This window comes from Elephantulus edwardii, unplaced genomic scaffold (assembly GCF_000299155.1).
Source record: "Elephantulus edwardii isolate Elephantulus edwardi_28Jun2011 unplaced genomic scaffold, EleEdw1.0 scaffold00145, whole genome shotgun sequence".
Taxonomy (NCBI): Eukaryota; Metazoa; Chordata; class Mammalia; order Macroscelidea; family Macroscelididae; genus Elephantulus; species Elephantulus edwardii.
In genome coordinates, this window is record NW_006399895.1 from 5,083,349 (window position 1) to 5,108,947 (window position 25,599).

Genomic DNA, 25,599 nt, shown 5'->3' on the forward strand with positions numbered 1-25,599 from the left:
CTTTCTTGATTTTGAACCATGTAGTGTCTCCTTGCTCTGTTCTGACAACTGCCTCTTGGTCCAAGTATAGGTTTCACATTAGCACAATCAAATGTTCTGGGATTCCCATTTTCTCAGAGTCAGCCATAGCTTGTTGTGATCCACACAGTCCACAGATAGACATTCTTGTGTGTGTGTGTGTGTGTGTGTGTGTGTGTGTGTGTGTATCTTTTTGGAAGCAGGAGTGACACTTACTTCCAAAAGAGCTTGCCTCTGGAAAATCTATGAACTTGGAGAAATGATGAAAGTTATACAAGTATTCAGGTCTTTTGTTGTAGGGTCGCTATGAGTCGTCTAAACTCAATGGCACTTAACAACAGCAACAATTGCTATCTTTATTCATCTCTTTTACTGTAGAATGACTAGATGCTATTTAGTCAGAACCTACCCATAGTTGACCCTCTAGCAGGTTTTCAAAGGCAGTAAATCACAAGGGAGAAGATTGCCTATCTTTCTCCTATAAATTAGCTGGTGGATTCAAACCAAGTGTCTTTGGGTTGGGAGCTCCAAGGAACAGTACCATGAACCACATAGAAGTCTTCTGACAGTGACTAGCATGTGAGGAACCCATATATCATTCATTTATCTTCTAGACACCAAGACCCTAGGAATCAAGCAATTCTTTCACCATATTCACCACTCTAATCCATTTTACTGAACCAGAGTCTGAGAAGTAACTGGAGTAGCCACCCTAAAATGCTCCCACTACTTCCAAATCCTTCCTGCCTAGTATGTATACATGCGTGTATGCATGTGTGTATGCAAGTATTTTAAAGTTAAGATCATGCCCTCCTTCAATTCAGCCCATTTTCTTTATGCTCTGTGGACAGCTCCCCAAGCATGTGAATTATTCCTACTGTTTTAACTTATAAATTAGGTTAGGTCTATTGTGCATATATTTGATATTTTAAAGTCCTCACATAATGTGTCATTAAATGTTTAAAAAACACAGGTCACAAATAAAAGAGCAAGTCTGTATCACTATGTATATTTTAAAATCAAACAATTTTTATACATATTATACATGACCATATGGGTGTATTTCTTATGTAGTACCCATTATAACCTGAAAGCGAGAGAAATTCTCCCATTTACAACTAAAGAAACATTAAGACAATGCAGAGGGTCAAGGACTGCAGCCTCCAATATTGATTGAGACTCAATATCAAGAAGACAAAGATTCTCACCACTGGGCCAACTGGCAGCATCAGGATGGATGGTGAAGAGACTGAGATTGTTCACAGCTTCAGTTTGCTTGGCTCCACAGTCAACACTCTCGGCACCAGTAGCCAGGAAATTAAAAGACGTATTGTGATCGGAGAGTCTGCTGTTAGGGACCTCTCCAAAGTGCTGAAGAGCAGTGGTGACTCTCTGGAGACTAAGGTGCGTCTGATACAGGCCATGGTCTTTGCAATCACTCATTATGCATCAGAGAGCTGGATAATGACTAAGGAGGATAGAAGGAGAATTGATGCCTTTGAGCTGTGGTGCTGGAGAAGGGTATTGAATGTACCATGGACTGCTAGGAAAACAGATTCATCCTGGAAAGGGTCAAACCAGCTAGCTCAAGAATTCTGAGGCTCTGTCTAACTTACTTTGGACATGTTGTAAGGAGGGACCGGTCCTTGGAGAGGGACGTCATGCTTGGTAGGGTGGAGGGACAGTGCAGGAGGGGAAGGCCCTCTATGAGGTGGATTGATTCAGTGACTGGGGCAATTGGCATGGGTGTATCAGAGATGGTGCGATTGACACAGGACAGAGTGGAGTTTAGGCTGTTGTATATAGGGTTGCTATGAGTTTCAAGCGACTTGACCACACATAACAACAACAACAACAATGTCTATTGTAATACATCAATGACAGTTCAGCTTCTTGCCACTAGGCCACCAGAGCTCCCTAGTAAATTGTAGTAATGTTACAAAACAAGATGTCTGAATGGGTGTAAGAAGTTGTAATCATAATCTGATAAAACAAAATGTATATGAATAAATAGAAATAACAACAACAACAGTGAAAATGAGAACAGTGGAAAAAATTTTTCTTACCAATCAAAGTTGATGTTTGAATTTAAAGTTCATATACCTTCACCTCAACTGCACTTAACCCTCCTTGAGCCAAATACTGTATCCAACTTTGTGCTTCAGAAAGCTGTCTTGTAAAATTAAGACAAGGGGAAACTAAGACAGCCAAATCTATGATTGAGGTGTGGGTTTGTTTTTGTGTTGTTTTTTTTTTTTCAAATTTACCCAATCAACCATCCATTCACTTATTCATCCCTCTGTTCAGCAAATCTATGTGTCAACCATGGTGCCTGGTGTTTGGAGAGACAAGAAAAAATCAGACCTAGATCTTCTGGAAGCTTAGTGGCCAATGCTTAGAGAAGGTAAGAGAAGTCTTATATTAACATAGATACTAAGGTTAGTAGGTAATGGAGCCAAGATTTGACTGCCTGTAATTTTGACCTCTAATAGGTGAATGGAACTCTGGTTGTCTGTTGATAAGAAGCCATGCTGCAATCTGAAAGGCAACTGGTTTAAGAATGAGCAATCTCCTTCCATGTGATTTACTGCCTCTGAACACTCATGGGAGGGTCTGCTTTGGGTCATTTCCGACTCAGAGGCACACAACAATAACAGCACAATGGGTAAATGAGCAAATATTCACAAGTGTAAGTAATTACTCTAGACCAGATATATTCACATACATTTCCTCAGTTATTTTTCCTCAATACGTAATCCTCATTTTAAAGTGAATGCTCAGAAAGATTGAGTGACTTGACGAAAATCAGTTAGCTGCTTAGTAACAGAGTCCAAGTCTGGAATCAAACACTCTGATCTCCAACCCTGTATTCCTCTTGTGACAACTGTATTGTCTTCCCTTTGGTCTGCTTATTATTACCATCATTTAGACAGAAAATATATTTATGTATTATTTCCCTGCAGTTGATTTTCCAAGTAGAAAAATAAAGCTTTCTCAGTCATAACAAAAATAGCTACAAAGACCAAAATATGGGCATTCTGGTTAAAAAAGGTATTTGATGGCATGCAGTCTGAGAGAGCATCAGGATGATCTCAATCATTTTGAAGAACTGGCTGTACTTGAAAAGAGATGATCTTAGAGCAGGCTCATAAAAAGAGAGGCATCTGAGAGCAGTGAACCAGGTGAATGGGCAAGTGGCCAATCTCAGTGTTCTCTCTCCAAGTTAGAGAGGGTACCAGCAACCAACTCAGATCTCAGAGACAAAATGTAATTAACTCTGTTATTTCAATTCCATTGAAAACACAAAGCTCTCCTTCAGCTCATCTCGTATAATGTTAGCCTGGACAAAATTTGATCATGATCTCAGAATAAAAATTAATTAAGCAGCCATTTACTAAGACATGCCTTCTTACTGGGGCTATGAGCAGTGTTGGGTTACTCAAAGCAAAGGAAGCAGGGGCTTCTTTGTGCTTATCTACTGATGTTTAGTGAACAACTTCACAGTTTTCACAGCATCAAAGATTCTGCTTCTCGGTTTGGCTGGCATCTGCCTCTCACCTGACTCCACAACACTTTCCTTTAGAATCAGTCTCTTTTCAAACTTAAACTCCCAGACAGAGATGGCATACCCTGTAAGTGAGGCAAATACAGTCTTGTTTATTTACTCGTTTAGCTCCATGGCTTCACCTCACCTTTACCTTGTTTAGGGAGCTCTGGTGGCACAGTCCATCAGCAGTCCAGTAGTGCTGTTAAGCCACAGGCCACACCTCTCTAACAGTTCCAGTCCACCAGCCACCCCTTTCCTTGGAAGGAAAATGGACCACCTCTTCCTGTGAGATTTACAGCCTCCAAACGCACTGGATGGCCAGCTATGAGTTGCTTCTGACTCAGCAGCACTAAGATTGAGCCTTTAAAGGTTTCCTTTGTTTATTGGGTAATCTGCCCCTGGTATGAATATATTATAGGGGAGGAGGAGGGGCAGTCAGTAAAGAAAATTCGTCTCCATTTAGAGTGACCTGACAACATCTCTAAAGATGGAGGAGTCCTGCTGGGTATTGAATTTTTTGTTTTATAGATTCCTTCCAGGCCTGTAATTTCAAAAGTATGTCCCAGAGGTCCTCAGCACATATGATCTTGTGATAAGGAGTTGTGCTGCCAACCTAAAGACAGGTGATTCTAGCCCACTCGTTACTTGACTGCACATAACAACAACACCAGAAGTTACTCACTAGTAAAAAAGATGGGCAGTCTCCTCCAATGCAACTTACAACCTCTGAAAACCTGCTGGATGTTCAGCTACTAGTACTCAACAGCACATAACAGGTATATACACATAATAGGTGTGCATGCTATTCTTTTCTTAGATATTTAATATTAAAGACTCTTCTAATTCCTACCATCAAGAAGTGTTTAACCTGGATCTCAATGTTTTTCCAACACACTTGAGAATCCCAGCATAATTCTTTTCTACTTAATTGTCGTTAGTGTTTCATGAACTAGTCTTCCAAATATATGTTTAAGACGCCCAAAAACACTTAGAATGACATGATTTCTCTGTAATTTTATTTTTTGGGAAGTGGAGTGGAGAGAGAGTATGTGTGAAAAACACATAGGAAACATGTAAGATTTTAAACATTACAAAAGAGAATACAATAAAATATGAGAAATGTGTCTCTTTGCCTGACCTAGGTCTAAATTCTGTTCTCCCTAGGAAGGCACCTTGGTGGCACAGTATGCCACGTGTTGTGCTGCTAATCAAAAGGTCAGTGGTTTTAACTCACTAGCTGTTCTTCAGGAGACAGATGGCGATCTCCTCCTTGTAACATTTCACAGCCTTGGAAACTCAATGGAGGGTCACCAAGATTTAGGACTAACTCAGTGGCAATTGGTTTGGGCTTTTGGTATACAGGTAACTAATACCATTCAGACCGTGGTCTTTTCAATCACTTCCTATGCATATGAGAGCTAGATAATAAGTAAGGATGACATAAGAAGAATTGATACCTCTCAACTGTGGTGTTGGAGAGAATATTGAATATCCCGTGAACTGCCAAATGAATTAACAGATATGTCTTAGAGGAAGTATAGTCAGAGTGCTCCTTGGAGACAAAGATGACAACATTTCATCTCACATATCTTGGGAATGTTGTTAGGAGAGGCCCTTAGAGAGAGACACCACGCTTGGGAAGGTCTACAAAAGAGAGGAAGTCCTTCAACTAGATGGATTGACATAGCAACTGCTGCATTGGGCTCAAGTATGTCAGAAATTATGAGGATGGCACAGGATAGGACAAAGGTCAGATCTGTTGTTTATAGGGTTGCTGTAAGTCATACTCTACTTGACAGAACCTATCACCACCATGTGCATCAACAATAATGTCAACATAGGGAGTTCTGGTGGCCTAATGGTAAGAAGTTGTGCTGCCAACTCAAAGGGAGGAAGTTTGAATCCACCAGCTGTTCCTTAGGGGAAAGGTGAGCAAGCACATGCAAACTTGCTGAAATACTCTGAAAACCTACTGACTTGACAATACATAAAAACACCAGTGTCAACAATGGCACTTCTGGTGGTGTAGCCTGTGAGGAGCTGTACTGCTAACCCAAAGACCACACTTCTCTGATAGTTTGAACTCACCAACTGACACGGTGGGGGGGGGGGGGGGGGAAGATGGGCAAAGTCCTCCCACGTGATTTAGAGTTTCTGAAAACCTGCAGGAGGGTGAGCTCTGAGTCAGTTTCAACTCCATGTCAATGACTGGATGTCACTATGCTCTGACATTATTTTCCAAATCTATGTGTGTATGCATGTTTATTCAAATTGGGAATTTTTAAATACATACTGTTCTCTGCCTGATTTTTGTTTCTTTTGTTTTTCACTTTGATAGCATAAAGAGTTTTTCACTTAGCATATATGTAAAGATTAGCTTCATTCTATTTAATGGCTGATACATTCTTTTGGATTGTACAGCATGTGGCTACACTCTCATTTATCTAACTAATCAGCTGATAAAAGAAACATGAGCTTTTGGGGAATGCTCCTGGTAAGAAAACATGACTTCCCAAAGCTCCAGGTATGCAGGTTGATTCTAGATTGATTCCAGGTCACTTATGATCTAGATTGGCCATCCTAGCTAGCTAGACCCGAGTCTCAGCATGATCAACCAACCTATCAAGATTGTTGTAAAAAGGAAACAACTTGGAGTTCTCTTAACATGTTGCTATTTACATTTACTAGACAATTCATCAGTTTAATTCATCAGTGCTTTACCATCAAGCAGATCAGTGTTGTTCTTTTTTTAATTTATTGTTTGTTTGGTTTTTTTTTTAAATTTTGTGTGCGTGTACCGTCAAATCAGATCTGACTGGTACAGGAGGATATTGCGCCTCCTTCTCCGGCAGAGCATCTGGTGGATTTGAACCGTGTTCTTCTGGGATTGCAGTGCAGCTTCTTGCCACTAGGCCACCAGAGCTACCTAGATCAGTGTTTTGATCGGTTAAAATTGCCAGACTGTTTATCAGAATCCCTGAACAAAAATTTTCATTAGTTGAGAATTTTTTTATAATATAGAAATCTTATAAGAAAATTCCAGGTGTTAAACAATATCAAAGTTTAAGTAGAAACTTTGCTAAGGAAGTACAAAACCAGATTTGTGAGTTACGGTCATAAGACCTCTGGAGTCTTAGAAACAGAAAATATTACTTAATTTTCTATTTACATTTTAAAGTGCTTTAAGTGGAAATTTATGAATAGGTTTTAAGTGGATGTTTGTGAATAGTGGGAACTGGTGTCTCTTTGTTATTACTTAGATACGATTATGTAGACCACAAACAAGCTAATTTTTTCTTTCCTTTTTTAAATTTTATTTTATTAATTTTAATGAACATTTACAGAGCTTTTGGATTTCCATTAATTCATTGTTGCATTTTTCTTCCTGCCCACCCCTCCCCCAGTTCGCTCTGCTCTTTGAAAAGTACAAGAAAAATTCTTTCATTGGTACACTCACCCCCCGAGTACACTCCACTATGCAGCCTTCATTCTGGACTCTTGTCATAACCATAATACCCAATCATATATCGCTTTTAAACTGTTCTCTTCCCCATCTGTGTAAATGCAGTATGCATAATTCATCCAATTTTTCTCAGTCTCACCCAACCCTGATGTCAATCTCATTCTACAACAGTAGCACTATGCAGTATTTGTCCTTTTGTGAGTGAGATATTTCACTTAGCATAATGTCCTCAAGGGTCATCCATTTTGAATAATATTGCATGAGTTCCTTGTTTTTCAATGAAGCATAGTATTCCATTGTGTGACTGTAACAGAGCTTCTCTATCCATCGTTTGTTGATGGACACTTAGGCGGTTTCTAACTCTTTGCTATTGTGAACAAGGCTGCAATAAACATGGGCGTGCATATATCTGCCTGGGTGACAATTATGTTTTGTTTAGGCTATATTCCCAGTAGAGGAATTGCTGGGTTAGATGGTATTTCTATTTGCAACTTTTTGAGAAAGCACCATACAGCCTTCCATAGTGGTTGCACCATTTTTCACTCCCACCAACAGTGAATAAGGGTTCCAGTTTCTCTGCAACCTCGCCAGCATTTGTTGTTTGCTACTCTGTTAAATTTTGCTATTATTACTGGGGTGAGATGATATCTCATAGTTGTTTTGATTTGCATCTCTCTTGGAGCTAGAGATTTTGAACATTTCTTCACGTGTTTGTGTGTCATCTAAATGTCTTCTTTGGTGAAGAGTCTGTTCATATCCTGTGCCCATTTTCCAATTGAGTTGTTTACCATTATCTTGTTTTGGTGCTCAAGTATTTTATAAATTCTAGATATGTCCCTCATCTGACATGTCATTACCAAATATTTTTTCCCAGTATGTGGCTTCCCTTTTTACCCTGTTGGAGAAGTTTTTGGATGTTCTTAGGGATTTGATTCTTAGAAGGTCCCATTCATCTATTTTATCTTCTCTTGGTTGTATATTTTTCAGGATGTTTGGATTCAAGATCAACATACAAAAATCAGTTGTATTTCTCTCTAGTGACAAAGAGAATACAGAGCGGGACCTAAGAAAAACAATACCCTTCACTATAGCTAATCACAAGATTAAATACTTGGGAGTAAAACTAACCAGAAGCACAAAGGATCTATTCAAAGAAAATTACAAAACATTACTACAAGAAACAAAAAGAGACCTGGAGAAGTGGAAGAATATCCCTTGCTCATGAATAGGAAGACTCAATATTGTGAAAATGGCAATACTACCAAAGGCAATTTACACATTCAATGCAATCCCAATACAAACATCAAGCCCATTCTTCAACGAGTTGGAAAAGGCAATCTCCAGCTTCATTTGGAATAGAAAGAGGCTCTGAATAAGCAAAGCACTTCTTAAAAATAGAAAAAAGGCAGGAGGCATCTCATTCCCTGATTTCAAATCCTACTACACTGCTGTGGTGGTTAGGACAGCATGGTACTGGTACAATGACAGACACACAGATGAATGGAATAGAAAAGAGAACCCAGAAATCAGCCCCTCTACCTATGGTCAACTGATTTCTGACAAGGAGATGAAAAAAGTGGGGAAACGACAGCCTATTTAACAAATGGTGTTGGCAAAATTGGAAAACTATCTGCAGAAGATTCAAGCAAGAGCCACACTTCATTCCATACACAAAAACCAACTCCGAATCATGGTGACTCATGGACCTAGAACTATAACCAAGTACTATAAACTTCATTAAAGAAAAGCTTGGAAGAACTCTCCAAGTCCTAATCCACAGCATGAACAGTCTTCCAAACAAGCTACCTTTAAAGGTGAGATTATATTTCAAGCACAGCTGTAGGCATTAATGTTTGGAGTTTGGTTTTGTGTTCTTGAGGGGCTTTCAATGACATACAGTTCACGTGTTTCCCATATTTAACAAGATTATTTTAGCACCATAAGTAAGATAAACTTTTTGTTTTCATAAAATGAAACTTGTCATTTTTGGTGGATAATGCGAAGAGTAGAGGTCACATTTTGCAGGCACATTTTTTTGGAAAGTATGTGTTTCAATTATTCAGATTTGGTGACGTAATAATCTCACCTCAGACCTGAAATTACGTATCTCCTAGGAGGCGTAGAGCAAACTTCACTGCTGAGATATTAAAACAATCTGATGTTTCTATTTCTATTTTTAAGAGGCTTCTTACTTTCTCGCTCTTCACTTTTAGCTTATCTTCATCACAGGTACAATGAGCACACAATCTGCTTCTGTTATTACTCATATCTTCCCCTTTCTCTCTTGTCATGTAGTAAGAATATGTTGCAATGGCCATTCTACAGAGAAGCTAACCAAACCCACTTCTGAAAAGCAGAAAACAATACTTCCCCTTGAAAGTCAATGAAAACAGAAATTCCCACCCCTTCCGCCAAAATAACCTAAAACTCAAAGATCAACATCTGAGTTCTAGTTGGCAGAATCAGGTTTTACTCCTTTGGCTCCAAGAATCTCCAGCCCTTAGATCAATGATCCAGAACAAACTTTTTTCTCCTTGGGAGCTGTGATATTTCCGAGACTAGTTTAGCTCTTCATGTTCATGTCTAATAAGAGGAAGATTTTAGGAAAATATTTCAGCTGGTACGTACTTCATGTCTAAGAACTCAAACAGCCTTAGCCTCGTATAGAGGAAGTACAGAATACACCCCATTCTGGATAATAATGATAACTCTCACTTTGGTAGGTATTTGTGTTCATCAGACTTCTTTTTCACCAAACTTCTTCACAATAATGATTTTCTGGTTGGTGATAATCTTGGGGAACACAGCAAAGCATAAACTAGCCTGAAGAATAATTCTGCAGCTCAGACCCTATAGAATTCCCAGAGAGAAGACTCTTCCTTATAAAACTTACAGTACAAGTTTATAAAGCAAGTAATGGAATGATTATTCATGAGTGTGTCAGTAGATAAAATACGTGGGATAATTAGCTCTCCAAAAACTTGAGAAAAGCGATTATAAAGGTACTGTACATACATTGAACTTAGTGAACTAAAGGAGCCATAGTGGCTTTATACATAATGCATCCAGGTGCTAGCCAAAAGGTCAGCAGATTGAATCCACTGTAGGAGAAAAATGAACAATCTCTACTCACAAGGATTTACAGCCTCAGAAATATGACGGAGGGTTGCTAAGAGCTGGGACTGAGTAGATGGCAGTGAGTTTGAGGTTTCTGAGTGAATTAAAGATATTAAAGGAATAGAAAGCATGAGAAAAGACAAAGAAAAGCAAATAAAAAAGCTTGTCAAATAGGACAGCTAGAAATGAATGCATAGTAACTGAAATGAAAGACTCAATATATGTGTCAATAAGACTATAGATGTAGTTAAATAGGGAATTCATGAACTAGAAGATAAAATTTAAATATACATAAAATTTGAGATTGAGAAATTTAAGTATATGACCTATGGAGAGAAAAAACAGAAATAGTAGAAAGAAAAATATATGAAGGTAAAAATGAGAAAGTCAAGTATACATTCCAGAAATATAGTAAGAGTTCCATAAAATTGGAAATAGAGTGAAGAAGAGACAAGGTGAGAGAGCTTTCAAGAGTGGTAAAAATGTAAATCTTACAAAATGGACAATGAGACCTGAGCATTACAAACAAAAATAGCTCACTCTCAATTCCATCATATTGAAATTTCAGAATAAAAACCAGAAAATCTTAATGGTAGAGACATGCAGATTATTGACTGAAAAATAAGATCAATAACAATAATGTCAACAGAAATAGTAAAGATAAGGAGTTGTTAAAATGAATCTATAAAATGTCAAAGAAGAACAGCCACCATCCTAACCTAAAAGTTATCTCAGTTAATTTATCATCCAGGGAGCTCTGGTGGCTTAGTGGGCAGGGGTTGCACTGCCAACAAAAGGGATGTGGCTTGAACACACCAGCTGCTCTTTGGGAGAAAGACGGGCAGTCTCCTCTGGTGTGAAACTGTCTGAAAAGCTACTGGTGAAACAGCTATGAATTGATTCCCACTCAGTGGTACACAACAGCAACAACACAATTTCTCATCCAACCCTGAGGAAAAAAAGAGGAAAAAAAACTGAAGACACTTAATCCTTCATAGATCTGTCCTGAAAAAAAAAAAAATCACTGAAGGAAGTACTTCACAAAGAAGGAGATTACACTGGAAGGGGACTATAACAACAACAAAGAGTGGGATATAAGCATTTAAGTTGGTAAATTATAATAAGTTCAAGCAAGTATTCATTATATGAAACATTAATAATAATAAATAACTAAACCCACTGCTGTGAAGTTGACTCTGACATAGCTACCCTGTATCAGACTTCCAGGATGGTAAATATCAAGTGAAGACTGCCTTTTTCCTACCTGCTGCTGATGGATTTGAACCACCAATCTTTTAATTAGCACAATACTTTATGCACCACACCACTAGAATTCCTTGATAGCTAATAAAGATAGTGGTTAAAATAAAAAGATAGGGAATTACAAATGTGAACCAGCAATAACATGTGAGCTAAAGAAGTGGAGAAAAGGTGTGTTTAGGTTTTTTATTTAAATTAAAAAAACCCAACAAAACCCTTTCAACTTTTTTAAAAGAAGAGATGTTGATTTATTTTAACTTTAATTTAAGGCTTTTTAAAAATGTAAGGAATATATTTGAATTTTTAAAAAAGCATTTAAAGCAGAGAAAGGAAGAGTACAGAAAAGCTGGTCAATGCAATAAAAGAAAAGGAGAAAAATATATAAAATACAAAAATGTCTTTTCAATGTTAGAATGAATCCAGTTATGTGCAAACATAATAAATATAAACAAATTAAATTAATCACTTAATAAGTAGAATGAATTTTTGAAAATCAACCATAAACTGTTTCCATAAGATATTGTCTTAAACTTAAAAACTCAAAGTTTGAAAAATGATATATAGGAAAATTATTAACTACAAGAAAGCTGGTGTGGCTATATTTATATTAGATAAGTTGTTGTTGTTGTTATGTGCCGTCGAGTCGTTTCCGACTCATAGCGACCCTATGCACAACAGCCCTAAACCCTGCTCTATCCTGCGCCAACCGCACCGCCTCTGACACACCCATCCCGATTACCCCAGTCACCGAATCAATCCATCTCATAGAGGGTCTTCCCCTCCTGCGCCGTCCCTCCACCCTCCCAAGCATGATGTCCCTCTCCAAGGACCCGTCCCTCCTGGCAACATGTCCAAAGTATGTCAGACGAAGCCCCAGAATTCTTGCCTCCAAGGAGTAGCTTGGTTTAATCCTCTCCAAGATAAATCTGTTTGTTTTCCTGGCAGTCCATGGTACATTCAGTACCCTTCTCCAGCACCACAGCTCAAAAGCATCCACTCTCCTTCTGTCCTCTCTAGTCATTGTCCAACTCTCTGATGCATAACAAGCGATTGCAAATACCATGGCCTGTGTCAGGCGCACCTTAGTCTCCAGAGAGACACTGTTGCTCCTGAGTACCTTAGAGAGGTCCCTAACAGCAGACTTTCCCATCGTGATACGCTTTTTGATTTCCTGACTCCTGGTGCCAAGAGTGTTGACTGTGGAGCCGAGCAAACTGAAGCTGTGAACACTCTCAATCTCTTCGTCATCCATCCTGATGCTGCCAATTGGTCCAGTGGCGAGAATCTTTGTCTTCTTGACATTGAGCCTTAGTCCATACTGAAGCCTGCAGGCCTTGACCCTTCGCAGCAAGTGCATGAGGTCCTCCTCAGTTTCAGCAAGCGGGGTTGTGTCATCTGCATAAGGGAGATTGTTAATAGACCTTCCACCAATCCTGATGCCACAATTCTCCTCATAGAGCCCAGCCTCTCGGATAATCTGCTCTGCATACATGTTGAAAAGGTATGGAGACAGGATGCATCCCTGGCGTACACCCTTCCCAATTTTGAATCATGCAGTGTTACCCTGCTCTGTTCTGACTACTGCCTCTTGGTCCAAGTATAGGTTTCGTATTAGCACAATTAAATATTCTGGGATTCCCATTCTTCTCAGCGTCAGCCACAGTTTGTTATGATCCACACAGTCAATGCGGGGAAATGGGAACACATTTGTTGTTGACGTTTGAATTTGAAAACTAAACAGTGGAGAAGATTATTCTAATATATATATACCCTAAGAATATCAAATTCATCCAAAAAATGAACTCATTTTCATTGAGTTGATTCTGAATCGGAGTGACCCTCCTGTGGTTTCCCAAGGCTGCAGGTCTTTATGGGAAAAGATATTTGTATGACTTTTGTGTGGCCTCCTGGCTAGCAGAGCAGCACAATAAGGACTGCGTCACCAGAGCTCTTCATTTCTTGCAAGAGTGAGATATTCCTTTTCCTGGCAATCCATAGTATATTCAATATTCTTCACCAGTGCCATAATTCAAAGGCATGGATTCTTCTCTGGGTTTCCTTTTTCAATTGTCTAGCTTTTGTAGGCATGTGAAGCAACTTAAAACGCAATCGTTTGAGTCAGGCACACTGCAGTCTTCAAAATGACGTCTTTCTAACTTTTTTAGTTGATTTGCATCAGTTTTTCTCCTGACTGTTGCTTCCATGAGTGTTGATTGCTAATCCAAGTAAAACAAAATTCTTCACAACTCCAGTATTTTCTCCATTTATCATAACGTTGCTTATTTGATCAGTGGTGAGGATTTTTGTTTCATGCTGAAGTGTAATAAATCCTGAACGCTGTAGCCTTTGATTTTCATCAGTAAGCGCTTCAAGTCCTCATCACATTCAGCAAGTAAAGTTGTGTCGTATGCATATTAAAGATTGTTCAAAAGTTTCCCTCTAATCCTGATGTCAAGTTCTTCTTCATGTATTCCAAGTTCTCACATTTGTTCAGCATATAGATTAAAAAAATGCAGCGAGAGTATATAACCATGTTTATAACATACATTTCCTGATTTAACCCATGCAGTGACCCCTTGCTCTATTGATAGGGTTGCCTCTTGACTATAAGTCATTCATGAACATGATTCTGGAATTCTCATTCTTTGCGAGATTATCCATAACTTGTTATGATCTATACAACTGAATAATTCTGCATAGGCAATAAGTAAACATCTGTTATTCTCTGCTTTCAGCCAAAATCTGTGTAATGTAGTATATAACAGTTCAAATGAATTAACTGTGTCTACGTGTTCCAAAATAGATAAATCTCAAAAATACATGTTTTAGAGAAAAGTTTACATTCTAGAAGATATAGAAATTGAGTAATGTAGGCAAAAATTTAAAATTTTCAAAACAGTAACATACATTGTTCCATTCAACAAATTCAAAAGCAGGCATGAGAATAATACTTTCACAAGTGAGAAGAATCCAGAAAGACTAGATTCCGATGCTCACTTTGCCATATACTTGCTGGTATGCAAATTGCTTAACTCTATAAAACTTTAATTTCAGTTATAAAATGAGAATAATTCCTTTACCTTGTAAGATTTTTTGACAGATTAAAGATCATTTGGTGTAAAGGTAATATACAGCCCAATACTTAACCCACTGTGTCATTAGGGACCTTTTTCTTAAAGAGACAGGACCTCCAAATGCAGAAGTACAGATAGGTGAAAGCTAAACACTGGACACAACTATAAACAAGCAACAAAATACTGAAAGATTGACCTTGGATGTTTTCTCTCTTGCCTTGCTGTGGTGAAAAGAACATTTGACAGGATTTTGTGAGTGTGGACAAGTCTTGGGTCCTGCATCTGAAAGATTCAGACTCAGACAATAAGGGCCACTTCATTCCAAAGCCCATGTGTGAGAGCCAAGTCACCAGTGGCTCAAATCAGCCAGGCTGTTGCTGAAAGGAGAGGCTCTTTCCTGTCACCATTTGGTAAAGTAATAGCTCTGCCTTCTCTCGACTACAAGTCCTGAGTGTCACACGCTTGGGAGAGAGGCAGATTTACAATTAAATAGCTAGAACCAAGGAGGGAGAAAATGGAAGAAAAGAGGCCTTTTGAGCCAGAAAGCAAGAGTTCTTGAGGCTCACGTCCATGTCCTTGTCAGTCTTCTGCTCCTCAGTTAAAAAGGTAGTTTCAAGAAAAATCCAGCAACACACAGATCCAGCCTTCCAGCTGTTTTCACTAGAGCCATGGGAATATGGCTGAGCCACTAGAGAGTTCCAGTGATCCAAGAGTTTTTAATACATTTATAAGTAATGGTGGTTATTGTTGTGTGTTGTTAAGTGCCATCGAATCATAGGCAACTCATAGCGACCCTATGAAAGAAAGTCCTTTACCCTTGCATGACTCATCCTTTCTCCAGAGGCAAGCTATTTACAAAAGTGGATGCCACTCCTGCTTCCAAGCTTGTTTTAATCAGGAAGCTCCACCAAACACTGTCCACCATGGGTAGCCATTATCACATTTGACACATCAGTGTCACTGTGTTCAGCTTCCCAGTAACCACAAGTTACCTCTGTATAGCAAGTGGACATACCAGGGCTATACGACCTAGAAGAATGTTTGAACAAAAACAATTAAGAACTGGCCTGAGGGCTGTGGATTAGAGTCATGCACCTTTGGCTTGGTAGCATAACTTTTGGTCCACTAGGCCAACTGGTCTCTTTCTGTGTTGTTAAGTGCCGTCGAGTCGTAGGTGACTCATAGTGACCCTATGAATGAAAGTCCTAGATGCTTGCGTGCCTTTCATCCTTTCTCCAGGTTCATAGGGTTTCTGGAGGCAAGCTATTTACGGAAGTGTATGCCACTCCTGCTTCCAACCTCACTTAGGTACTCATTGGGTAATGTAAATGGTTAAGCCTTGTGCTGCTATCCCAAAGGCTGGTCATTCCAGGCCACCCACAGGTACCTTGAAAAAAGGCTTGGTGATCTACTTGTAACAAATGGGTGCTTGAATATGCTGTAGAGCACAGCTCTGATGTGATGCACACAGGACCACCAGGGTGTAAAATGAGTGTGGATATAGGTTTACTATCTAATGTATTTCAGGTAATAACAATAAAATGTCTTTTGAGCTATCATATATATGATATAAAATGATGGTAAGTTAGTAATGACAGAACTTAAGGTTTGAAGCCCACCTTTTACATTCATAGGCTGGGTGACCCTCTTAGTTATATTACACCTGTCTCCTCATCTAGCAGTATGGATTATTTTTTCTTTTTTAATCTCCTGGAGAAGATGGAAAAATAAACTAGAACTGAGTTGACAAAACACTCTGAGCTCCTAGGAGGAAAACTCACTGGAAAATTCAAGGCCTAGTGTGTACACGAGACATGACGAGTACGGTCACTGGCTCTGAGGGATTACATCAGCAATCTGTTCCTCAGAGTCTCCATCAATAACTCGAGACAATAACCCTTGCCCCACCCTATCTTAGCATTATTCTCGTTGAGCCTGGGATTCAGATATGTACCAGACCAAGACTGTGCTGAATTCTGCCTCCAGAGCAGAGTCTGCTCGAATCCAGCTTCTTTTTAGACATTTTTATTATACTTTAAATGCTGGTCATATACTCTTTTGTCTCAAAAATACCCTGAGAAGAACTTGAAAATATAAGGTAAAAATAGACATGTTGTTGGTTGTTGTTATGTGCTGTCAAGTCGCTTGCAACTCATAGCGACCCTATGTACAACAGCCCTAAACTCTGCTCTGTCCTGTGCCAATCACACTGTCTCCGATACACCCATCCTGATTACCCCAGTCACTGAATCAATCCACCTCATAGAGGGCCTTCCCCTCCTGCCCTGTCCCTCCACCCTCCCAAGCATGATGTCCTTCTCCAAGGACAGGTCTCTTTTTACAACTTGTCCAAAGTATGTTAGACAGAGTCTCAGAATCCTTGCCTCCAAGGGGCCGCCTGGTTCAACCATTTCCAGGATGAATCTGTTCATTTTCCTAGCAGTCCATGGTACTTTCAATACTCTTCTCCAGCACCACAGCTCAAAGGCATCAATTCTCCTTCTATCTTCCTTGGTCATTGTCCAACTCTCTGATGCAGACGCACTTTAGTCTCCAGAGAAACACCATTGCTCTTCAGTACTTTAGAGAGGTCCCTAACAGCAGATTTTTCCCATGGCAACACGTCTTTTATTTTCCTGGCTACTGGTGCCAAGAGTGTTGACTGTGGAGCCAAGCAAACTAAAGCTGTGAACAATCTCAATCTCTTCACCAACCATCCTGATTCTGCCAATTGGCCCAGTGGTGAGAATCTTTGTCTTCTTGACATTGAGCCTCAATCCATATTGGAAGCACCAGTACTTGACCCTCTGCAGCAAGCGCTTCAGGTCCTCCTCAGTTTCAGCAAGCATAGATCAACAGTAATTAAATGCATATAACACAGTTTATGTGAATAAATATATGAAACATGATGTGAATGAAAGAATGTGTGCAACACAAGGTACATAAACGAAACAGTGTAAATAAATTTTGTATGCAAAGTAATATAAAAGGGGGGGGAAAGTTAATTTTGTGGGGGGAGTTCCCTGACATGGAATAGACCCACTCCAAGATCTAAGCTTGAGATCTGAGAATAATGATTTTAAAGCCCCATCGAGCTGGAATGCCTATTACAATATATCTGAGTGTCCTCTCAGAACAGAGCGATAAAACAGGTAAGGAAGGAAGTTAAGTCATGAAGGCAGTCAGGAACAAACGTGAGAAAGTCCAAGCTATCTGAAACTTCCTACATACTGCCCACTTCCTTCCTTCTTTCTGCATAGCCTACTCTGCTATCCCTGGTAGAGCCTCAGCTCTTTTTCTGTTTCTCTTTCAGGCCACAGATCAAGGGTATTAACTCTTATTAGAAGTATTTACATTTTTCATTTTTACAGATGTCAAAAGGTAGATCTCAAATGAGGACGTTCAACAGAGTGAGAAAGGAATACAGAGTTTCCCCCATAACATAAGTAGATGATTCTACTAGTAGGACCAACCCTGGATGATCCCATTATTAGGACCTGTATGGTCGCTTCCTGGGTAATTTTTCTCACCTCCACTAAGATGAGCTTTGTATCAAACAAACACTCATGAAAAATCATCCCTAGCTGATGTTAGATGGATCTTAGCTGAAAGCAAAGACTACCAAAGGAATGTCTATCTGTGTTTCATTCACTATGCAAAGGCATTTGACTGTGTGGATCACAACAAACTGTGGCTAACTCTGAGAAGAATGGGAATCCCAGAACACTTGATCATTCTAATGTGAAACCTATACTTGGACCAGGAGGCAGTCGTCAGAACCAAGCAAGGGAACACTGCATGGTTCAAAATTAGGAAGGGTGTATGCCAGGGATGCGTCCTATCTCCATACCTTTTCAACCTATATGCAGAACAGATTATCCAGGAGGCTGGGCTCTATGAGGAGCAATGTGGGGTCAAGATTGGTGGATGATTTATCAACAACCTGCGTTATGTGAATGACACAACCTTGCTTGCTGAAACTGAGAAGGACCTGAAGCACCTGCTGCAGAGGGTCAAGGACTACAGCCTACAATATGGATTGAGGCTCAATGTCAAGAAGATAAAGATTCTCACCACTGGACCAATTGGCAGTATCAGGATGGATGGTGAAGAGATTGAGATTGTTCACAGCTTTAGTTTGCTTGGCTCCACAGTCAACACTCTCGGCACCAGTAGCCAGGAAATTAGAAGGCGTATTGCCATGGGAAAATCTGCTGTTAGGGACCTCTCCAAAGTACTGAAGAGCAATGGTGTCACTCTGGAGACTACGATGCATCTAATACAGGCCATGGTCTTTGCAATCACCTGTTATTCATCAGAGAGTTGAACAATGACTAGGTAGGACAGCAGGAGAATTGATGTCTTTGAGCTGTGGTAATGGAGAATAGTATTGAGTGACTGCTAAGAAAACAAACAGATTCATCCTAGAGAGGGTTAAACCGGACGGCTCCTTGGAGGCAAGGATTCTGGGGCTTCGTCTGACATATTCTGGACATGTTGTAAGGAGGGATTGGTCCTTGGAGAGGGACATCATGCTTGGGAGGGTGGAGGGACAGGGCAGGAGGGGAAGGCTCTCTATGAGGTGGATTGATTCAGTGACTGGGGTAATCGGGATGGGTGTGTCAGAGGCAGTGTGACTGGCACAGGATAGAGCAGGGCTTAGGGCCATTGTAAAATGGGTCACTAAGAGTTGCAAGCCACTCAATGTCACATAACAACAATGAAATGTATTTAATGGTTACAAAAATGCTATGAATTCTTTGTTATCTCATTTGGAGGAAATGGAGACTCAAGAAGATCAAATCCATTGTCCAGGATGACAGTGCAGTTGAGATTTCCTGCAGGACAGACAGGAAGTGGACTGTCTCATTTTGGTGACAGTCTTTGTGCAAAAGCAGCTTCTCCAGTTAAAATTCTGAGGCCTTGAACTCAGGTGCACAGGCTGAACGGTCACCACCTTTCACCTCACACCTGTCACCACAATGAAATTGATCTTCATCAGACTCGAGAAAGTGAAGACATTCTTCCTCTTTTGTGTACCTAGTGGTCCAACATACCCAGCAGTTATACTGGCGAGTGAACACAGTAGAAGAAAGCCAACGTCTCACCCTTCAGAAATGCTGAAGCAGAAGGGTCTGATAAACCATCTCTCAAGGGCATGGCCAAAGAGATTCTGGCAAAGAGTAGGAAACTGTAGAGAATACGAGCTCTAGAATCAGAAAGAATCCCAATTCTATGCTTTCACGGGTTTTGCTCATTTATCTCTTGAAGTCCTTATTTCTCCAACTTTTTATGAGTGATAAATGCCTTGGTCTTCGCAACCACCTGCTATGCATCACAGAGCTGGACAATGAATGACTTGGGATGAAAGAAGGAGAATTGATGCCTTTGAGCTGTGATATTGGAGAAGAGTATTGAATATACCATGGATTGTTAAGAGAACAGAGAGATTCATCCAGGAGAGGATCCTTGGAGGCAAGGATTCTGAAGCTTTGTCTGACATAATTTGGAGAGGGACATCATGCTTTGGAAGGTGGAGGGACAGACAGCACAGGAGAGGAAGACTTTTGATGAGATTAATTGATTCAGTGACTGGGGTAATGGGACTAGGTGTGTCAGAGACAGTGAGATTGGCACATGATAGAGCAGGGTTTAGGGTTGTTGTACATAGATAGTCGCAGGCAACTCGAAGGCACATAACAACAACAACAATGGATGGATGAAATGGTGACCTTTCAGGCAAAGAACAAACACTGTTGGATCCCGAGTTATCCTCATGATCACGAATATATTCAAGTCCATTGTTGCAGCAATTGTCCCAATCCTGAGGGTTTCCCTCCCCCTTGCTGGTCCTCTCTCTACTTCATCAAGCACAGTGTACTTCCTCTAATGATTGATCCTTCCTGACAACATGTCCAAAGCAAGCACAACAATGCTATGTTGTGATCTATAATGTTTTCATTATTTAAATTTTGTAAATTGTTCTCCAGGTCTTTCTTCCTAGTGTGTTTTAGTCCCACCATGGATGACCCTACATATATTCTAAACACTGGATTCACAGGAAATAAAGGTGAAACCAGTTTCCTGAATCTGTAAGACTGATGAGTATATTCTGTCATCTTTTTAACACAGCTTCTCCCTTGATCTTCAATCCTTGTTTTCTCAATTCTCATTACGATCAGTCAGAATTGGCATAAGCTAACCCTCCAGCAGATGTTTGGGAGGTTATGGGCCACATGAGAGGAGACTGCCTATCTTTCTCCCATGGAGTTGCTGGTGGATTTGAACCACCAGAGAGGCACCACCTTTGTGTTAGCAGCACAAGACCCTACAGACTACACCACCACAGTACCCTTATCACTAGGCAAAACGTGGTACTAGAAGGCAAGGCAATAAGTACTTTTTCCAAGAAAGTAAAATGTTAGTTTGGATCCTTTTTTAACAAACTATATAGAGAGCTATTGAGGAAAATATATTTTTCTTGGGCAGGAACTTCTTGTTTACAAGAAGTTCACACAAGCCTCAACAAAAATCTAAGACTACAATTACAACTATAGATTTCATCAGGGCTTGCTTTAGAAAACAAATATGCTGTATAAATAGAAATGAACTCTTTTAGGAAATAGCTTTAGTCAAGAAAGACAAAGTCTGAATTTTCAACATACAATAATTAACACTATTTCTTTAATATCAGAGGCACGACATAATTATCAGTTGGGTAAGTAGTGAATGGCTGAAAACAAATTTCACCTTTTCAACTCACAAGGGGTGTAGTTATGAAGCAGGCAATTGTTAAGAAATAAAAAGATGTTTAACTTTTTTAGGTTGCGAAAGGATGTTTAGTTCACTTCCTCCTATTTGTTTCTGCAAAGCACTATGAATGACAACTGAATTTCCTTCAGTTTTCAGTAGTCGCTCAGGTTATTACATGGCTCAAAACAGTCTGTGGTGACAGCCACACTCCTCTTTGGGGACGACAGATAGGCCTCTATATTCAGGATGCTTCGCTGGTAAGCAATGGATAGAGTTAGAAAAATCCCTGGCTTTTACATTCTCTCTTTCCTTTTCCCCTCTCCCCATCTAGAGTCTGTGGGTAAAGACAGTCAGAGTCTCGAGGGCTCATTAACAGATGAAGGTGAGAAGGAAAAGGAACTGCCCACAATTCTTGAGAATGCTTAAATGAATCAGGAGTAAAGGAGGTTGTCAGAGACTAGACAATTACTCTTCATCTTAGATTGCTTCAGTTTACGAGTTCCCATTGCTCTGTCATTCTTGGCTTAGATGATACATCTTAAGCATACAGCACATTCTTCTAAACTTTTAGGCATTTACTCAGTTGAACTTTCAATATACAAAGTATATGGATGGTTTATGCCAACTTTAAGAAAATGAAATTATTTGAGTAGGTTTTCTTTATTTTAAAATAAGTTAAAACCTATAATTGCTATACTTGATAATAATTAAACATATAACTTGGTATTCACAAATGGTCTGGCTCCAGCTAAGAATTCAGGATCCAGAGAATGTTGAACTATGTAGAAGGTGAAAGCTTTTGCCAACAAAGAACTACGCAGTCTCTTGTTAATAGCTGAGAAAATCCTCAAGAGGATTTTCGTAACAGTCCTTCATTTAAACCTAGAAAGTTCTTAAACTGTCTTGTTAAAGATCTTTGGAGATTAACATAAATTACTTGGGGAGGGGGCATAAAAAACCAAACAGGACTCTTGCGTAGTATATGCTATTTCTACTGGGTACAATTTCCAATTTATTAAAAGTCAAGTGCTCTGATAGCACAATCTTTGGCAAGCACTAGTAACAATGGGATGTTTCTTGCCATCCATATTTATGGCAAGAATATCAGTAGCTCCTGGGGAGCGGGCAGGTTATATATCAGTTAGTGAATACAAATTTTCCACTGATTGACTTTTAAAACACGAAAGCCATTTCAGAGTCTGAGTAAATCCTCAAGATGAAGGCAGTACTCAACTCCCCTTCCCTAAACTCTCCCCTAAACTTAAGTCGATAAATGAAATAAACACATGAACGCATCACATTGTGACCACCAAAGAGCCAAACAGCCTTGAAGCCCATTTCGGGTTGTTGGTGTTTTGTTTTTTTTTCTGAAAGACACAGATCTAATACTTAACTTTAAAACAAATCAAAACAGAAGTCTCTCCCCCAGGAGGCAGACAGGGAAGGAAGGGTTTATTCAGTCAGCATTCAAAAACCCAGGGTCTACTTACCACCATTACAAATGTGCCCAAGAACTCCGAGAGACTTTCCTTAGCAAGGCTGCTCTTTAAGGTGAGTTTCTGCTTGAGGCTCTTCCTCTTCTGTCCCTTCTGAGGCTGCATCTTGAGGCTTCTCTGTCCTTTGAGTGCTTTCCCCACCAGTATCTGAGACTCTGGTCCTCAACTGTGCTCACACATGGAAATGGTTCTTTTGACCACTGCTAGTGGATTCCTGAAGATGTTCTAAGTATCTAGGTAGAAGCACTGTTCCAATTAAGTCACAATGAAAGGTTGTGACTTAATCGTCTTCTGGTGCAACTGTCATTCCTTGTATTGCTGCTGTTTGTTTGAATTTGAGAGTTTGAGCCTGAAATCCCCCAAATGAGCTTTTTGTGCCCTACAGATTAATCATTACCTTTACTCTCAGTATTTTTTTTCTTCTTTTATCCCCTCAAGAGATAAGAGATGTTATGCTGTGTTGCCAAACCACAGTGCAGTGACGTTGGGCTCTCGTCCAGAAGCGATTTACATGTTACACAATTTCAGGCTTCTGATTTTTTTTTTTAATGCTATGAAGTGGGTGGTTGGGGTGTAGTTTGCAATTGTCAAATCAAGTACATATACTTATATTGTAAACATCCTTTTCCAAAAGTGTTGCCAAACAAGCTAAAAACATAGATTTGTTGTTTTACAAAAGTAGCCAGTCTCCTCTTATTCCAATCTCATTTCAGTGACTTTGGGACACCACCCTGAGGCTGATAAGAACCACTGCATCCATTTCTTTTTAAAATTCCTTCCCCACCTCCCCCCGGCCCCGTTCAGGTTGTTTCGTGTGATTGTTCCCATACATTGTGTCTTATAAAATTAATCACAGTTGATCTATGCCCCCTATAATTACACCATCATTTCAGGTCCCCACTGGATCTTTCCCAATTCCTTTACCCTCTCCATCTGCCCACTACAACCCCGTAATGTTCCCCTCACTCCTCAGTCCCCCAGCTCTTTCTCCTTCCCTCTTTGAATATTTATGTACACATTACTAGTTATTCTTCTAGTTTTACAATAATATTCTGGTTTTACAATAATGGTCTTACATAGTGTCTGTCCTTATGACCCTGAGTTAGTTGACTCAGCGTAATGCTTTCTAGCCTCTCCCATGTTATATAGTATTTTTCAAAATTGTTGCTCCTAATTGCTGCATAGTATTCCATCACATGAATGTAGCACAATTTCTCAATCCAGTCATTTTCTGATGAACATTTAGGCTATTTCTATGTTATTGCTATGTGAATAACACTGCTTTGAACATCAGTGCTCCAATCTATGTCTAAGTTTTCTTTTCCTCAAGGTATATTCCTAGCAGGAGAACAGCTGAGTCATATGGAATTTCTATGTTCAGCTTTCTGTGTTCACCCGTTTTTGAGCTAGAGAAATAAACACAGAGTGAGACCATTGCAGGTATCACACTGCCAAATCGGCATGGCAGGAAAAGTCTCCTCCTTGGTTATTAAAATGGGCATGATCAGCTGATTATAGTTTGGGAATCTAATAATCAGTAAAAGGGAAAAGGTGACTTCTTAAGCTGCAGAAATCTTTCTTGTGAAGAAGCATTCCACTCGGACAACCAAATGTTCCTGTTCATTTGTTGTCATTGTGAGTGTTATTGAGTCAGATCTGAATCACGAGGAACTCCCATGTGTGGGGTAGAGGTGCCTCACGAGGTTTTCAAGGCTGGGACTTTTCAGAAGCAGATTGCTAGGCCTGTCTTCAGAGGTGACTTTAGGTGGGTTCGAAGCGCCAACCCTTTGGCTAGAAGCCATGAATTTCACTGTTTGCACAACCCTCTGTTGACCAGGCAGTAGTTAAACAAAACACATGGAAAGTGTCTAGTAGCGGATTAAAATTAGATACTGAGAGATCATTTCAAATTACATAATAAAATGATAGAAACCAAGTTATAGAGAGTTATAGAGATTGTTCTGGGTATGTACCACCCCAATGAAGCAAAAACGGGAGAGTAAAAATACCTAAGCAAAATTACTAAGTTACACCATTTGTCACCTAAACAAGAAAGAAGGATTAAATACTTCTCAGTTATGTTAACATCTCCATACATCACAAACTGTGCTGGAAACTAGGATCTTGTCATATCCTCAAATATTTATTTAAGCTGTATTTTCCAATTCTGGTTTCTCTGAAGAAACAGAATCCAGCTGTATGTAGAACTTGAATCTTAATACCCACATTGTCTCCTTCCTCCTAACCCTCCCACAGAACAGCTGGCTCTGTTTCGGGTCCTCCCCTACCTTCGCAGGAGGCCTTCATTTCCACCTGGGACTTAAGAAAGAATAGGGGTGGAGATAAAGTGGAGCAAATAGCTGTTGAGAGTCTGTGGGCAAAATGAGATGTCTAATCTGCAGGCGAGACTCACAGTTTAAAGAAGTTATGACTTGCCCAAGGACAAGCACGGCAGATCCAGGACAAGAATGCAGTGCTTTGGCTTGCACTCCTGTTTAAGTTATCATAGTACCATTGTATAGATGACCACACTTTTCCCAGGTCCCAGTGCACAGACTAGAGAAACAGGACTTTATTGCTGTGACTTTAACTAGTATCAAACAAGGGTGTTCTTTTGGAAATTCATTCACTCATTTGACAAATATTTATGGCATACTCATTATGTCCCAAGCCCTGCACTTTACAAGAGCACATGGGTTCTAATTTTCACTGAGCTCACAGTTTAGTGAGGAAGACAGACGTCAATGAAATGATCACATGTACAAAAATATATCATCACAAATGAGATGTGAGCTATAAGGATGGGTCATATTTCACAGGGAGAATATTAGCAGGACTTCATTTTAGATCTCTAATGACTTCTCCAAGGAA

General features: G+C 39.8%; 1 protein-coding gene across 1 annotated transcript in view; it reads right to left on the reverse strand.

Moving 5' to 3' along the window:
- The window catches only part of AQP9 (aquaporin 9), a 59,137-nt gene extending 36,304 nt beyond the window's left edge, over positions 1–22,833 (reverse strand). Inside the window, exon 1 of the mRNA XM_006894502.1 lies at positions 22,723–22,833. Coding sequence (XP_006894564.1) covers positions 22,723–22,833 — 111 coding nt within the window. The remainder of the gene's footprint in view (positions 1–22,722) is intronic.
- Between the last annotated feature and the right edge of the window lie 2,766 nt (positions 22,834–25,599).